Source organism: Buteo buteo, chromosome 7 (genome assembly GCF_964188355.1).
Source record: "Buteo buteo chromosome 7, bButBut1.hap1.1, whole genome shotgun sequence".
Taxonomy (NCBI): Eukaryota; Metazoa; Chordata; class Aves; order Accipitriformes; family Accipitridae; genus Buteo; species Buteo buteo.
Genome location: NC_134177.1, coordinates 36639360 through 36657530, shown reverse-complemented (window position 1 = coordinate 36657530; position 18171 = coordinate 36639360). Strand labels below are relative to the sequence as shown.

The window sequence follows — 18171 nt, the reverse complement described above, 5'->3', positions numbered from 1 at the left end:
ACAAATATTGGATAACATCAGCCTTTTGCCATACCCTGGGAGCAATGAGAATTACTTACCTCGGCTGAATTTAAATCATAACCTGCCAAATTGGTGAAGACCTGCAGAAAATTCATCAGTAGTTCTAAGCTGCATATCTGATTAGGGAACACATGAATTAGATAGCCTGGTGTCTGTAGTGTAAAAATTTTTTGTAGCAACTAGTTTTTGCATGGGTAGAGCTTTGATGAATACTACCCTATGTTCTTATCACAAATGAGCAAAGGAAATATAAATTAGAAGCTCATAAATATAGGGTTCTTGTTGCCTTTGAAGAACTTTATTTCAATACGGTTTGCATGAGAATGCTTTAGTTGGTTTAAAAAAAAAAAAAAGAATTTGGTTTTGGCTAGACTGTAAGTAATGCATAAGCCATAACATTTTAAGTAGGTGTCCTTTATCTAAAGTAGATAAAAAGGGACATGAGATCTGTGAGGGGTTAATTCATATGTTCTAAATGAAAATGGAATTAGAAAATGAATTCCCTTCTAACATCTCCGCTCAGTGTGCAGATCAAAGCCATCATAGGAGTAAATTTATGTCTGATAGTGTGGACGGTTTCAATGCGCACTGGCGAAATATCATGCTGATTGCTGATTGAAAACAGTTGTTAATTCTCTACTTCACTAAATTCAGAGTGGAAAAACTTTCCTTAATAAAGAACAGATTGAAGAGAACCAAGACCTTACTGTGTGGAAATTAATGGCAGATGCATATACTGGTAGTTAAAATGTTTCATTAGATGTTAATGTCTTGCTGTGTTTTTAATTGTTCAGAAATTAGCCTCTAGAATATTAAAACCATCTGTTTGTTATCATGATGAAACAGAATACTTAAATAGTTATTAATTTTGTGGGCTTTTTTTTTTCCTTGTCTGCAAAACTTTGATCTGTTGAGATTTCAGTGGATGCTGGATGCAAAAGTGAAAAACAATTTTAAAACACCTTGGTGCCCCAAATATCGGCATTTGCTGCCTGCCACCCATATTTTGCATGCCTGCTTTATTTCACAAATTATTATTCACCAAGGAGAAGTTGACGTTTTTTAGTGCATAGGAGGAGTGTGCTGATGCTTGCTGAGCCTGTATAATGGTTGATTTAAACTGTAATATGGTACGTTTTCACATGCTGATACTTAATTTTTAAGTCTTGTGGGTTATTTTAAAGCCCAAATATTTCAAAGCATAGAAGGGGTTCCACGTAAATCCATCAGCACAGAGCTTTGTCTTCCTTAATTTCCAATTGTTAGCAACTATTTTTCTTTTTTTTTAAGATTGAGTTTTGGGAGAGTTGGCGTTTTTCTGATAGTTTTTTGGCTTTTCACTTGTGTTAGGGTTTTTTTATCATGTAGGTGAACAGTAATGGGCTTCTTCCAGGTCCTGATTCAGGTAAATATTCCTCTTTGTGAGAACATACATTGAATATATTTCCAGCATAACCGTGAAGATATGCTTATTTTTTTCCTCAGCTGAGATGCATTTAACTAAGTGCTTAAGTGCTGTCTTGTGGGGAGGCTGTAACATGTATGTATACACAGCTCTCCATTGTGAAGAGCACACTTTATAATAGATTTTGTAACGCTTGTTATACGTGACTTAAGTGTGAAAATTTATTCAGTAAGTCTAAACATTACTTAGAGAGCCATTAACATATCTTTCCAAGTGATTTTTTTACCTTTTCCTGAATAAGCACTTTACAAATTATTAAATGCCAGAATGAGGATTAATTCGAGTAACCATAATTAGATAGTAGTCCTGTGTTACAGGGTTTTTTCACGTATCTTAAAACAATAATAGAACTCCCCTTACCTAGTAAATGACTACATTTCCAAGACTGGTAAGTTTAGTACAATATTAAGCATATGAAAGAGAAGTTATATTGGTTTTTTTATCAGTATAAGGTACAGAAATAGTCTGTCAAGTAATTATAGTGGACACTCAGTTTCCTAAATGGATTCTGTATCCCTTGAAGTCAGTGAAAATGCTCCCCTTGATTTCAGTGGGTACTGGATCTTGCCCTGATTCCTTATGTCTCTGTTGAGGCTGCCAGCACAAGGGCTAATCATACCAGCTGGCAGAATGATTTTCTGGAAATGAAGCTGGGCTTGGACTTGGACTGAGGCAACAAGCTCATCAAATCTATCAAACATTAAAGCACCTTTGGTCGCTGTTGACAAGGGACAGACTCCAAGATGTACCAGGAGATTTTTTGACATTTGCGAATAGGACGACTCATTATTCCAACTGGCAAAAGTGTAGTCCAAGGTGAAAGCACAGTGCTGCAATATACTTTCTATTCTTTCTCAGGATGAGAGAGTAAGAGAGGTGAGCAGAAAGAAAAAAAAAATCCAAAAATAACGTAGAGCAAAGCCAAAAAACCCAACAACAAGCTGATATTGTTAGGAGTTTGAAGGCATTTTGAATTTTTGAAACCAGATGCAGCTCTTATTATGTTAGTCCAGGGCAAAAATTCAACAAGATTTATGACATGAACTCAAACTGTGGTTTAAGGATGTAATTCTTCAGTGTTTCTTTTCCTGGTAGTGCCTGAGTCCTTGCCACCCCTTCCCACCATCGCCTCCTTCATCGTGCCAAGCTGGAGAACTCATCTGGGTTAGAAGCAATCCAGGAAATGAAGAAGAGAAAAAAAAAAAAAACAAAACCAACCTGGTCGTTTCTAACCTGGCTGAGTTCCCTGCAAAGCCCCGGTGTCAGATGCAGCTGTACAACCCAGGGAGTCTCAGGGGTCTGGGGAAAAGCCACCTGAAGCGAGTGGGTACCGGCAGGGTCAGGCTCCACGAGCAGAAGAGACGCTGTGAAAAGAAACTATGGCCTCAGGTACAGGAAATTTGTGACTTGTTAGTGCCAAACAGGCCGGCATTACAGAGCAGCACCCAGGACTGCTGGTAACCTGCATGCAGCCCGAGATGCTGCAATATCTTACTTTGTTCAAAGAGCTTCCCTCCGAAGAGGGTGGAGCGTGTAACACAAAGGTTCCTCTAAGTGGCAACTTGCCATATATCAGAAGCTAATCCAGATTTAAACAACTTAAACAACAGTTCCTCCCTTTGCTTTTCTCCTGAGTTATTAGTGATGACTAGCTTCTCTTCATCTCTAAACTCATCTCCACATCAATGACAGCTGCTAATGAATTCAGATGGTTCATTCCTTTCCCTTCTGTGCTTCTTCAAATAGATTTTCTTTGCCAAATACGTCAGCTCCCCTTTCCTCCTAACAAATTGGTACTGAGGTATATTATTATGACTTTTGCTTCTATCATTCAAGCAAGGGGAAAATACAATATGTATAGATGTGAGTTATATGTCAAAATGCTTTTACTCCCCCTCCCCCCCCTTTCCTTCACATTATTAAATTATAGAGAAATACTATCATAATAGCCTCTTGGCCAAGTCACAGAGAGCAGAGTTATGGTTCCCTTGATAAATTGCAAAACATTATTAAGTTTTGCTCTCTGGACTGAGAGTATTGGCATAAAAGGACATCAACCACAGTCATATTGGTCTTGATTGCTGCTTAATTGCTGCTTGTTTGTGTTAGAGATCATGTGGTTTGATTGATCTTGCCCTGCTTTTGTCATTATAGTTATGACTTCCTAGTTTTCTCCTTGTACAGAGACCACAGGATGACTTTTAAATCTTGAATAATTTATATGGCTGGCCAGTTAAACGGCTTAAAATAGTATTATATTTTTAAGCCAATAGCTCAACCTTCAAATCATTATTTATGCAACCAAGTTATTAAATATTTATTCTGGGCTTATATCGAACTATGAAATAACAGGGCTCTTTTTATGTAAACAGCAGCAAGCATCTTGAGGTCCATCCATGAATACTGATATTTCCTCCTTCAAGACATTTATTTACTACTGCAATGTTAACTGGGTGTGAGGTGAGTGGTCTACATTGAGGAAAAAAAGGATGACGGTAGCCGTGACTTAATTCAAGCAAGCGAGAACTGTCACTCTGGTCTTTTTCAGGCTTGGTTCATGGAGCTCCTTCACATGTTTAGATGTTTCCAAAAGGTCTCATCCCATCTTGCATCTCCTTTGCGCATGAGGAGCAACCATCCTGTGGACTTGAAATGAGTGAAATTCTACACAAGCTACCTTAGTTTTATGTTTCCCCTAATTAAAACAGATGGAGGGAGGCTCTTCAGCCAAATTTGCAGAGCTGTAGAGCTGCGGCGCTGTTAAGATTTCTTGACCTGGCCTGTTTGCTTTTTGTTCCATCAAGTGATTCATTTTATCTTCTTACTTCAGTATTCTTCCAGTAAGTTACACATTTCAAAGTCAACCAGAGGCCAAGCAGAGTCCTTAGGGGGTTGGATGTCAGACACTCCGGGCTAAGTGGGATAATACTTCTGTTCTCCTCTCCCCTTTCTGGAGATTGAGCGTAAAAGTAGTGTTTGGCTCCACTTTCCTACCTCACCTGACCTTTCCCATACAACAGAAACAAGAACTCCTCACAGGTCCAGGGCTGAGATGGGGACAGAGTCCCTGATGCCACAGGCTGGACCCTGTGCCTGTCACCACTGAAGCAAGAGCTGGTAATGGTCTAAGAAGGATCTGGAAAGTCATCGTTGCCAAGTGCTCTGAAATAGGCTATTCTTATGCAGAACGTTGGGGCAAAACTGCTGGCTTGGTTCTCCATTTTTTTACATGGAACCACAAAAACCAGTCAGTCCCTGGTGGAAACTTGCAGTGAATATGCATACACTGCTCCTTGTAGGGTATTCCCAGGGCTTGGCGGGGCGGAATATGCAACTGTATTAAAAGATTATGTCTATGCCCATAGAACTTGAAATCTGGTCTGAGGACAGACAAAGCAGAGGCAAGAAGTATAGATGGTGTAAATGGGCATCACTCAGCTGAATAACACGTGGGACTTGTGCCATGCACGGATCAGAATGTGAATGGATATATATCCGTGCAGATGGGGATGGTACGCTTGTACCAGGCAGGAATAGGCACTAAAGCAGCTGTGTTTCAGAGGTGGGTTTTAGCGGTACGAGGACTAGTTTTGCTGACACGTAGCCTAGGGAGAGTCCTGGAAATCCAGGGTGGGCTGCAAACAAGCTCAGCAGCAGGACTGAGTAAATATTGGGAGGGGCAGATCGATTCCACCCTGATTGCCACCGCTCTGGCTGCCTCCGAGCAGACCGGCCGGACCCTCGGTCTTTATCCTTCTCTGCTGCGCGAGTCTGTGCTATGGAAGCTGCTTGGAGAGATTGATTGGTACAATGGAGTGCTTTGCAAGGTGTAATTTTAAAGGCCATATTTCTCACTGTGCAACCATCAAAATGCAAAGGGTCAGAAGAAGCCTATATTTTTTTGCAATTCAGCTTTTAAAGTGTGCTGAAATACGCTTCATTTGTTGCAATTGCCAACAGCTTGCTGTTTCATACTGCTCTTAACAGGAGCTGGGGAACAGAGCAAGTCTGTTACACTTTATATGTTGTATAATGTATGTATGATTCTGGGGTGTGATGAGTTTATGCCAAATTTATCTTTGATTTCTGTATAAACAGCACAGGAAAAATGATGGGCTGCATTCTCTGTGTAACTTGGATAAAATACAGCTACAGAGCTACTTCAGAGTACCTTCTGTGAGCTATATATCTAAGGTTGCCCAAGCATATAATGAAGGAGAAGAGGATCTGGAAATAAATGCCCATTCTCTTTATCCCCCACCCCCGCTTTGGCAAGGATGCTATTTATTCTTAGCCTATGTTGCTTCTGCTGTTGCTACTGTGAGCAGAACATGATCACTTGGTGTTTCTGTAATAACAATACTAAATAGCCAAATTCTCCCCAGGAGAAGAGAGTTGTAGCTCTGTTTCTTTCAGTAGGATCTCCCCCATTTAAGGCAGTAGAGGATGAGTTCCTCTACTGCAATGTATTGAGCAAGAGCAGCAGCAGACGCTGGAGCAGCTCAAAGGCAACAGGAAATGTCCATCAGTGCTTTAGAATAAGTAAGTTAAAGACACCCTTGTTCTGTATCATAGAGCTAATCAGGTAATTATTTACAGTTATTTGTTCAAGTTCAATTAGATTTAGCTTTTTTTGTCAACAGGGAATTGGAAAAATATATGTGTGTGCGTTTATTCTTGTTTTTCATAGAAAGAATTTTGGAATGGGAAGATTACTTTTTTTCCTCAGTAGAGGCAGGAAGGAAACAAAACATAAAATCTTGTCTCTGTTGGTCTACCACCTCACTTTTACCATACAGGCATGCAAAATACAGCTTCATATTCTGGTAGGGATGTCAGATCCCAGGGTGATGGCATGTAGGCCCTGATCCTCAGCAGCTGACAATTTCTTGGAGCATGTGCATTGGTGGTTGCAAGATTAAATATCAAGACATACACAGAGAGCCTCTCCTAATGTTTTATTGCATCTCTTAGGTAACAAGATTTTTCTTCCCTGGTGTGAAAAATGTCTTTGTATTAATGCTGTTCAGAGTCTACACACAGCGTGAATTCTTTTTTCATATTTATTGTCTAAACTTGTGTATTGTAAATATTCTTCCTCCTCATTATCTTACCTCTGATTTGCTTTCCTTGCACTGCTTGTCTGTTTAGCTAGTCAGGCAGATGTCGTGGTGGTGAACATGGCTTTGTTAGAAATGCAGTGTAGAGGTCTTGCTCCAGATTCACTGCTGCCATGTTGAACCATCTTTAAAGCTTTGGGTGACATGTAAGTGCTGTATAATTTGTCTAACTTAAGTCAGTAGCAAGATGGGTTTAAATGGAAGTATTTAAATGACAGCTGTTAATCATGATTTAAATCACAAGTAACAAGCCTTGATTTACATTGTTGTGGGTTTTTTCTTGCTGTGCAGTTCTCCTTTTATTTGTTTTCATACAGCCGGATTTGTTCTCAGTCATTGATAAAATATGTTTTCTTTGCAATCAAATATTCAGTCCTACATGAAATCTGCTGTTGCTCTTTTCTAACTGATGGAAGACACTTCACGTGTGTGTGTTTGCTTGGGTAGGGCAGTGACTGGCTCCTTCAGTTGTGTTTGTGCAGTACTTAGAAAGTGGATGTTGCTGCTGTGCCTCTGGGTCTGCGTACCACAGTAGCACAGACAAGGCTGTAGTTCAGTGCTGTTGTGATATATGTGTGTGAAAGCTGAGCTGACCAGAAAAACTAAAGACATTTTCTTATTTAGTATAGATATAATTTAAAAAGCAGCACCCTTTAACTGAACAGTGTTTAACTCATCACCCTTTCATCCACTGATGTTATACTTCTGTTTTCTATACTCAATTGTTCTGTTGTTTAGAATCAATTATGCTTCAACATGAATTGCCATATTTTGAAATAAGATTTAACAGATTTTAAGGGAAAAATATGTTTCATTTAAGTGCAAAATGATGTTGCAATACATATTTTAATTCACTGATGATTTTTCCACCCTAGTGAGTGGATGGGCGTTAGTGGCAACTGCACTTAACTTTTTGACCCTAAGAGCACATCAAAACCAGTCTCCTCAGAGCATGTGGTGACATTCACGTTAGAAAAAAAATAAATGGGTAAAACCAGCATGGGATCGGTTGGGTCAGCCCCACAGCTGGGTGCTGGAGATGCTCCCAATGCTGAACTGTTCAGCAGATGCTTCAGAGACATCCGATATTAAAAAGGCTTCAGTGGTCCATCCCTTGCCTGACCCCCGACCTCACACCAGCGTATGGTGGTGCCCACCGCTCTGCCTCCCTCCCCAGACCTATGGCTCACACACCATTGCTGGGAGCTGTGAGGACGCACCTCGACACAGCGCCAAGGAATCCATCTCCCTCCCTCCCTGTGACCATGTGAGGTGGGAGTGGGCTCAGGCTCTCCCACCCCTGTCCCCCTGACCCCCTCCCTCCTGCCTGTGTGCTGCGAGCCAAACCCCTCCTGTTTGCCAAGCCCTGAAGAAACAGTGATGGATTCATGACAAATCATGCTGAGGTGGCCCAGCCTGTTAACAAGGATCTCACTGGGTTCAGCTGGGCTTTCTTTTTTCTCGCAGGCTGAACTGGCTGTTGCTCCCTGGCCTTGGGCCACCCAGAGCAGCCTGCAGTCATCAGCAACTGCCTGATGTGCTGGTGCTTCTGCCTAGATCCATGTGTGCAGCATTTGGGAAAAGAGCGTGGCTGCTGGTAGTGACAAAAATTAAAATCTTAAGAGCCTGGCTTGACTCTGCACTGCTGGGAAGAGCCCAGAGAGCAAGGGGAGGCAAGCTCTGTGTATATGAAGGAGCAGGTAGAAATGTCTTTGTACTGTGTAGGGCTGTCGCCCTGGTCAGAATGAACTACTGTCATGGGTTTGGGACTGGGCTGTACCTGTTCAGGCTTCCTGGAGTCAGAAACCATTGCTAATAGAGCGTGTACGAGTCTGTTCACCAGCTGATCTGAGTTACAGAATATATTCACCCAGGTAGGAGCTGGATCAGAAGAGTTTTGGACTGTTTTGTCCTTGCAAAAGCTGTATAAATGAAGAGTCACAGGCAGAACTGAAAGCCTAAAATTCTCCTCCCTGCAGTAGGGTTATGCCACCCCTTGGGAAGCAGGTGTCCCCTTCCTCTAGGGCTCTGGTAAAGGCTCAGCTTGCTGGCTGCGCTATAATAGGGAGAAGTGTTAGTATTCATAACTTTAAAATATAATGTAGTGAAATAATCCTTTAATTCCATATGGTGTGGAAACTCAGGCGCCTCGAAACTATACCGTAGATTTACTGCTGCCAAATGGTATGGGGTTTTAAATTAAAATATATTTTAAAAAAAAGAAAGAGAAAGCTCAGAAGAGCGACATTAGGGTGTTTCTGACATGATATATAAGCTCTGTGAAAAAGGCTTTTGCTAAATTCTCGGTAGGTTTATTTATTTTGCTTTTTGTTACTTGCTAACCAGGCACCACTATTATGGAATTATCTAAAGTGGCTTAGGAATCCAGCAAATCAAACTGCGGTCCTGAGAGGATGATGCTTCCTGTAGTCTGGGGCTCAGCTGCCCTTTCATCCTCCCTTACGCCTCTTAACACGATCGACTATCTCTGTCCTTCATTCTTTTCCTTTTGGAGACAAAAGGCAACAGAGCGCCATGTTGTTATGGGTTATCCTTAGGAGTGTTTTACGGCTTATGCCCCCCATCCTTTCATTTCACAGAAATGTCTGACTAATGTAGTAACTATAGCACTATTCCTGTAGATCTACCCTACTTCTAAGCCTGTATATTTAGGTCTACTTTACCCTTTAACTTTGAATGGCAGAAGGAAGCATGCCAGAGAGCTGCTTTCCCTGGACACAGCTGAATATTAAGTTTGTACTTTTGCTGTCACAAAATAGGGCCGAATATTTCTCTGGTGCAAAAATACTTCCAGTATATTTCATGTCACCTGAAAACCTCTCTATGCCCTGAAAGAAGGGTTACTGTTAGTGCTTGCTATTACTGCAGTTTCATGTTGATGTTTTTGCATGTATTTTGGTTTATTCATAGTCTTAGCAGTTTCTGGACAGTTTCTTTGTGACCTTTAGGCCTGAGCTAGTCTTTCTCTCTGTTTTTCCTTCATCAAATGGTCTCTCTTAGTGTTTCCTATCTTATGCCTTTCCTTCTCCCCTCCCCATGCTATCTCAGTAACCCTCTCGCTCCTTGCGTCCCTCATGGCAGTTTACAGCTCTGCGTCTGTTTTGCGTTATTCTGCAGGGCAGTGCAGAGTGGTACGTCTGAAGTTTTTTGACTGGGTGGATGAGCAGCAAGTGCTTTTTACCAAACCATGGTGTGGTGACTCCCACCCAGCCGCTCTCTCACCCCCCCCAATCTCAACAGGGCAAGCGGGGGGAAATAAGATGAAAAAGCTTGTGAGTTGAAGACAGGGAGATCACCAGTTACCATCAGGGGCAAAACAGCTTCCACATGGGGAAAGCTAATTTAATTTATTGCCAGTTAAGATAGAATTGGATAGTAAGAAACAAAACAAGAATTGAAACAACACCTTCTCCTTCCCCCCCCAACTCAGGTTCATTCCTTTATTCCTCTGTGTCCCCCCACGTGCGGAGGGGGGGTTGTGGTCTGTGACAGCTCCTCTCTGCTGCTCCTTTCCCCTGCTCCAGCGTGGGCGCCTCCCACGGGTGACAATTCCTTGAGGAAAAATCTGCTCCAGCATGAGCTCTACAGGCGACGCGGTTCCTTCAGGGAGTATCTGCCTGCTCCGGGTCCCCCCCCGGGCTGCCGGCGAATCTCCGCTCCGGCACCTCGAGCACCTCCTCCCGCTCCTTCGTCCGGGACCTGGCTGTGTTCGCAGCGCACGCTCTCGCTTATTTTCCCCTCAGCGCTCTGCCAGTTTTGCCCTTTCTGAAATACGCTTTCACAGGGGCACCACCGGCTGCGCTGACGGGCTCAGCTGGGGCTGTGGCCGGGGGCTGCTGCAGAGCCATCGGGAACTGGTGAGCACCGGCGGGCACCAGCTGGGGCAGCGCCAGCCTCTCCTCACAGAGGCTCCCGCAGTGCCGCTGCCCACGCCTGGGCAGGGACATCCTCAGACTTACGTCTGTACGAGAGGGAAGGATGAAAACCCAGGTGGGTGTGGGTGTTTACAGGGTTTGGGGTTTTTTTTTAATGCACTTTGGCAGTGGAGCCACCTCACCATTAGGAATCATTGTTGCTACCACAGTGGCCGCCAGAGCGGTGAGTGGGATTATCAGGTGCTGTAGCGTGCGATGCATTCCGCACTCACCCACTGGGAAAGTGTCCCTGCTAAGAATACCCTCTAAACTGACCAATTTTTAAAGCAGGGAAGACCTGTCATTATTCTCACTCTTTGGGGAGGGAATGGGGTGTGGTGAAGAATCATAAATAAAACCCGCTGCTGAGTCCCAGCCCAGCACTTCAGCCAGCAGCCACCCTGCCAGATCTTTTTTTTTCCCCTTTTCCTTTCTTACGTTTAATAGAAGTGTAGTTATCTGGTTATCCAGTTCTGCTTAACTTTCAGTATCCTCCAGTAGATTTAAAGGCATTACAAAATTACAGGTCCTGTAGTGCGATGAAAGATTTCCAGAAATACGATGTGATGATCCTAAGAATGACTCCTAGAAAAGTTTTGGAGACGTGGGTGTGCACCAGGCCCTGGCCCCATGCCATTCAGCCTGGGCAAACGGGCTCAAGTTGCTGATTATCACATTTTGTGCACGTACCCCTTCTCTCATACTCGAGGAATCCTTGAGGCCATTCAGGTTCCTGGTGAGTCAGCAACAGACTGTGTTTTTAGGGTTTTGTGCTTTCAATCTAGAAATGTCTGTATTTCCTCTTTGTGAGACCCTTTAGATGGATTCCTACATGGATAAATTCACTCCCGCTGTACAGTGAAAGCATGGATTCAAATGCACTTTTTCCAAACCCTTCTTTGTTCCTTGTTCAGTGCAAATTAGAAGAGTAATGGCTGTGTTAATGTGGGAAGGTCCTCAGTGAGGCACCTGAGTAGACATCATGGGAGTTTCCTGCTGGCTTTGCTTTTTGCGTGGGGTACCGACAGGAGTGATACAGGAACAAGAGTTGTCAATGTTGCACTTTAAATTTTTTCCAAGGACAGTTGCATTTTTGAGGGAAAGCTGGTTTTAGGGTTCCCATGTGCCCCAGAGTAACGCACCAAATGCATGCAGTGTAACTAAAAATGCAGTCTTTTTCAGCAGCACTATGTTATTTCAACGTCATTTTAATTTTAAGTGGTTGAATCTGTGCAAGTAGATAGAAGTGAACCATTGCCTATCCACATTAAGTGTTCTCATGTGTGTTTGTGTGTAACTTTAGGTTCTTAAAAGAAGACAATGGGCACATTTCCATGCTTTATTTTTTCAATTTAGCACAGATTGATGGGTTTTGGAATAAAATGTAAACCCTCAACAGTTTGGCACATGGAGAAACACAAGTGGAAAAAAAGAAGGGAAAATATGGAAAGCTTATAAATCTTAACTTGGACTTAGTTCTGAGATTGCTGTCTAGTCTATGCAGTTCACTTTGTTCCTACAGAGTTTCAGGCTCAGATAGCTTGGTCATATTTTCTTATTCCTTTTAAATTGTGTCTAGAAAAATGACACCTGCTGGTTTTTTCTTCTCTTCTCTGTAAAGAGCTGGAATTCGCAATGTAGAAGAAGTATAAAAATTATGCCGTTATGATTAGTTAGCAAATAACTAATGTATGAAAATTGTGTACAAAATAAATTGAGGTTCTAAAAATAAAACTTGAGACTGGAAAAAATTCTTCAGGCCCCAGTTACAGTAAGAGTTTTTCCATCATTGAGCGGATGTTGACAAAAGACCCGAGTCAGGGAAACTTGATCCATTTTCCTTTGGGTGGTTAAATTTTAAACCTGGGACCATAAAATTACAGTACACACTGGTCCTAGATAAGATCTGTGAGTTATATATGAAGTATTAGACTTCTTGAATTCCTTATCCTCCCCTCCGCCTCCAAAAAATGCTACCTAGATCTATTAGATCTGACTGATAAACCATTCCATTTGAAATAAAAATCTTTTTACTTGAGATTTTCTGGCTGAGCTGTGGAATATTTAGTTTATTTATTAAATTGTAAGTGTTTGACAAATAGCTCTAGTTCTTATATTACATTTTCTTTGACCTGAGAGTACACTTGTGCCATTTTTTGCAGTTTTGCTCAGGCATTGCAACTCAGTTTTGTGTTTGAGCCTGTAGTTTTATGTACTTTCTCCTTTCTTTCTTTTGACTGATAAAGAGCACCCAAAACTGCCTTTTACTAATGAGGGGAATAAGGGATGAATGTAAAGTAGCACACACATACCAAGCTTGCAGATGCGATTTGCTCTTGTAGTGGTAGGGAAAACCTGATGATAACCGTCAGGGTGAGCATGCTTCGTGCACTCCTTTAGTGAACCTGGGAGAGAACAGCCGTGTATATGGGTGAACAGTGTATACGGGTGTGCATGTATATCTGGGAAATAGAGCAGAAATGTATGTCTTGTGTGTGCACCTATAAAAGAGAACATGTATCAATTTTTGTGTGTGCTTGTGCAGCATGTTTCTGGGAGAACTGGAAAAAAATGAGATAGAAGGGGGAAAATAGTTGGTGGAGAGAGTTCATGGAGAAGGAACTTTTGGTCTCCAGTCATGAAGTGGAGATGAGTGTGATTATCTGTTTCTGTACAGTCTGAATAGAAATGACTATGAATGTATTAATAATTAGAATAAGTTAGGAGGAGTTGTTTGGTATTTGTTATATGAATACTGGTAAGTGTAGTAGGTGTCTCATAAAATACTTCATTAGGTACTTAGCCAAGTATTTTCTCTGCATTTACCTCTACTGCCAGTATTTATGTATGTGATTTTAAGTCTAAATTTCTGAAATTGACTTTTAGCCAGTAGTAACTTCAGGAGTAACCAGTCTTCACAGAAAGTTAGTTCAAATGAAGGACCAACAAGGCTAAACAAAAATTTTAATATATTCAAGCAAAATACAGGGAAAGATATGTTAAAACAAATACATATATTTTCAGCACTGCAGTAGATGTAGTTCATTTCTTCCTCTTGCTGTATATACGTATATGCGCTTGTGGACATGTGTGTAATATATGTATATGGTAAATAATGTATGTATATGGTAAATATATTTCAGTGTGTAATATATGTATATGGTAAATAATGTATGTATATGGTAAATATATTTCAGTACACTGTAAATGTATTTCAGTATGCTTCTGTTGTTAACATGTTGACCTGCACAATCCACAGTGTAAGAGAAAGCAGATGCATTCTCTATTGTATTGAAAATATAGATCATATTTTTTTTGTATTTTTTATTTATTACAATGCCAGTAAAGTTCATTAAAGCTGGTTTGAAAGGCAAAAAACAATCTGCTACCCATTAAGTAGATCATGTTGCTTTATGAACATTGAGGTTAGTCAAGAATTTTTTTATAGTACCAGGCAATGCTGTTAGGGGCTAGTCCAGCAAAAGGCCTCCCCGTAGTGATGGTTGCTCCTTCCCCCGGGGAGATTTTCATTGATCCTAGATCCTCAATGCTCTTATGCTGTGATGAGGGAGGGATTGATTCTGCACGTGCTTCGATGTGATGGTGACTTCAAAAACTGCATCTATGGCATAAATAACTTGAGAAGCCTAAAAGTTCCCAAAATGAAGGTCTTAAACTGTGATTTCCTTGGGACATGAGTGTTGCCTCCTTCTACCTGCAGGGTCTTGGCCCACATGTGAGCCGTCATGCATGCGAGCTTGCTTTGCTCTCTACGTTCATGGTCTTGCTGAGACGCTGCCTGGGCACCAAGGCTGCATTGTGCCGGTGGCAGTGCTGGAAGCACCACGTAAACACTGCTTTGTGTAGGTGTGGGGTTGGGTTAAAGAAGAGCAGTGGACAAAGGGGCTTACCTGAAGCAGGCTAAACTCTTGCTCTCTTTGTTTTTTCTCTTTCCTGCAGCTCAAGCCAGGTCAAAACAGTTGCCGAGACAGTGATAGTGAAAGTGCCAGTGGGGAATCAAAAGGTTTCCATCGAAGTAGCTCTCGGGAAAGACTCAGTGACGTAAGTAAAACTCCTGCAGCCAAATACTGCTCTGATTAACCCCTGGTGTAGTTTTCTGAGGGGCATAAGTCATAACAGGATTTAGTTTCTGGGATGGTTTGTTGCTAAAATCCCTTTTCTTCTGCGGGGCTGGGAGAAAAAGAGGTAACTTACGTCTCCTGCCCCAGTTCAGTAAACTTAAAGTTTGGTACAATGTCTGTCTGTGTGAAAACATTCATTCATTTTGAAATAGTTGAAGGCCATTTAATGAAGTTAAAATGCTCTGCATAGTTGAGAAGTGAGATGGCCTCTTTTTACCCCAAGTGAGGAAGGAAAAGAATGTATTTCTTTGGGCTAAATACTGTATTTATGAAAAGTATTAGAGTGTCTAGAGAGACTCAGCTAATTTATATATAATGAATTGATATGACATGGCCAACAATAGCATAAGCTCTGCCTTTATTGCTCTACCTAAACTGCTGTGGAAGGTCCTAAGATGGCAGCTCTGTGGAGAATGTTTTTCTCCATTGAAGAATGCTGGTCATTCACTGAATGACACGCATGAGTTACTGACATATGAATGACTAAAGAAATCTTTCTGTTGCTGCAATTACATTATTATTTATTAAGTGTACCATCACAATCCTTGAGTGTTTTATTCATGGCTCTGTGTCCTCTGTGCTACATGCTTTACAACACAGAATATAAAGACAGCCCTGTCCCAAAAGAGTATCTAAATTGGGGATTTTGTAGGTCAAATCCTTTCCTGGTAAAAGCATGGATAGCTACATCAGTCAGACCAATTTGTTTCAGGCAGCAATCTGGCCCTACTTTTAACTAACCCACATTCTGGAAATGGGGATTTTATCGATAGCATGTCCATGTAGATTTGGATGACAGATACCAGATGGCGTCCTCTATAGGCCAATCCAATAAAACTGAATTGAGCAGACATTAAAAGAAATACCTTTGTAAAGGATACATTTCTTTGTGCAAATTTAAGCCTGAAGGCACACAGCTAGCAATTTTTGCTGAATTGTGCATATCACTGGAACAGCCGCCTGATTTTTTTTTTTTTTTCTGCAAAGGTGTGAAATCTGTAGCACTCTCTTTCCTCATCCCTTTGTCACATTATTTTAGAGGTCTATTCCTCCCCCAGAGCCAACCTTTATGGGTACATTCAGCCAGACATTTCAGAGCCTGCCCTTCATAGCTGTCAGGTGAGGTCAATCTCAGGGCTGTAAGATATCTCTGGAAGAGGAGAGTGAAACCAGAGGAGATAGTAAGTAAATACTCCGTTCCGTACACGTAGCAGTGGACAGCAGCTGACGGTCAGCCTGTCACCGTTGCCATCCTAGCTTGCCCTGAGCCCTATGGCAGCTGAGAAGTCACCGCAATGAACTTCACAATTCTACAGCACCTTCCAGCAAAAAATTTCACAGCTCCTTACAAACACAGTTTTAATTTAGCCTTGTCACTCCCTTGCAATGTACTGAGTGGGGAGCTCTGAGGCTTATTTGAGCTTCCCAGCAGCTCATAGCCTTGCAGTGCCAGACCTGGCAGTGAGAGCAGAGTCCTGGTTCCCCTTCCCCTGATCAAATACAGTTTTTCTCTGATGTTTTTACAATACTTTCCCTTTGTCTTGGCACTATGGTGAATTAAAAGGAAGTGGAGAGCAAATGTAACTTCCCTAGTGCACCTGAGAGAGGACATAGGGACTTAGGTTGCTCAAAAGGAACGCTATGTAAATATATTTAAAAATGTATATTTAAAAATGTTACACATAATTTATGTTTTGCTTAATAAGTAAGTTCCTTTATGCTTTGATAATTCATTGCAATACAAGCATGTCTCTCTGTGGTCTGGTGTTGCCAGTTCAGCTGAGATTTGAAAAACATGCACAAGATAACTCTCATCTTGCCTGAGTGTATGGTGGCCTTTCCCAGACTCTTTCAGTTAAGAAAAGTAAATACCATTCTGCATTTCTCTCTCTCCCAAAGCCAAACACTTTGTGTTTTTAAATGACAGGGCCTTACAAAGTGGTAGTGATACTTCCACTTCAGCTATGGGTGAGCCTGCCTTGAACTGTGCTCTTATGCACAAAGATGCATCAAGAGCTTAATAAGGTTATTTTAAATAATATCTTTTGAAGGAGCTGTCTAATGATACCTACCAATTACTGTCCAGAAAAAAAACCCCACAGTCAAAAGAGTAAGTTTTCTTTGAACATCCCTTTCTGTTTTTACAACTGTTTTCTCAGAAACAATATGCAAAAAGTTGTGTACTCAACAGAAGATAGAACAAAAATACAAGATATTGCAGGCAGATTAACCCTGAGGTCAGAAAGCAAACTTTGGACATGAAATATAATGGATCTCCACTGATGTAGCCTGACAGCATTGTAAGATTAGGCATGGCTACTGCATGGAAATATGTATAATGAATGAAGTGCATATACTCTAGGTGGATGATCAATTTTCAAATCCCTAGTTGTAAGTAAGCTGTTGAAACAGAAATGTTAGCTTCATGAGCTTTAATGTGGAGCCTAAGTGATAGCTTAGTGACAGATACAGAATGAGGGAGATAGTATAATGAATATCCAGTTGCAAACTGACATGTCAGTGGCTTCATTCCCTCTCCTGTCAGATATCTTTCAACTCTACATATTGTAAATGTACCTACAGTCCTTGGATAACGCAGATTGACGCAAAGTATGTTTACAAGGGATGACTCCTTTCCAGGCTAATGAGATCCAAGCAGGTAATTTGCAGCATTTGCGAGAGAGGTGGTCAAAAATGAAAAGAAGATAATTCAATGAAAAGACCATATTAAACACAAGACTTTTCTCGTAATGAGGCTTGAAATAGCATCAGACAGTAGGAAGAAAAATATCCTATGTTCTTGTCAGACGCAATGCAGTTAGACTGATTCCCATCAACTCCTTTCTTTGTCCTCATCTTGCACATGTGTACACACATGCACACACCCCTCTGTGAGAGAACATAATTAGCAGAGAACTTGACCTCTGCTAGATTAGGGATAATGATTTCTCAAATGCTCCATTGCAAGCATTTGACAGTGCCCTAATACATCTCCCCGTTTGAATTTCATAAACCCATTTCTCTCTGCCTTTGTCCCCTATATAGTATTTTTTGGAATGACAACTTGTTTTTTCCTTTATGGGCAGAGGTAGCTCCAGGGGCCTAAAAGAGAAATTGGAGAGCTGCTCCTCCTTTATATATAGGGTGCTGTAGTCAGTTTAATCTCATCAACATCTTGCCAGTAGTAGAATTCATTTTGTTGAGATTTTGCTTGGAGACAAGATGGCAGCGCTTTCTCTTTTCCTCAGCTTAGAGCTCAGTCAACTTGTTTTCCTTATCTTCCTGTATGATTTTATTTTTAATTGAGTCTTCCCACTTTGGAATACATGGGGAACTTTTTAGCCATGTTTTACAAAGCAGCCAGGAGATTACTTGAGGAAAATGTGAGAATTACAGCTAACCTGGATAGTAAACGCAGAGAGTATTCAGGGGTTCAGCCACCTCTTTGCTAATCAAAGCATATTAAAACCCCCTTGATTTCTTTGGTG

General features: G+C 41.4%; 1 protein-coding gene across 4 annotated transcripts in view; it reads left to right on the top strand.

The window, feature by feature from the left end:
- Positions 1 to 18171, top strand: part of AUTS2 (activator of transcription and developmental regulator AUTS2) — an 801167-nt gene that overhangs the window by 346470 nt on the left and 436526 nt on the right. For all 4 annotated transcript variants that reach the window (XM_075032435.1, XM_075032436.1, XM_075032434.1 and 1 more), the window contains exon 3: positions 14502 to 14603. In XM_075032435.1, the coding sequence (XP_074888536.1) occupies positions 14502 to 14603 (102 nt within the window). The remainder of the gene's footprint in view (positions 1 to 14501; positions 14604 to 18171) is intronic.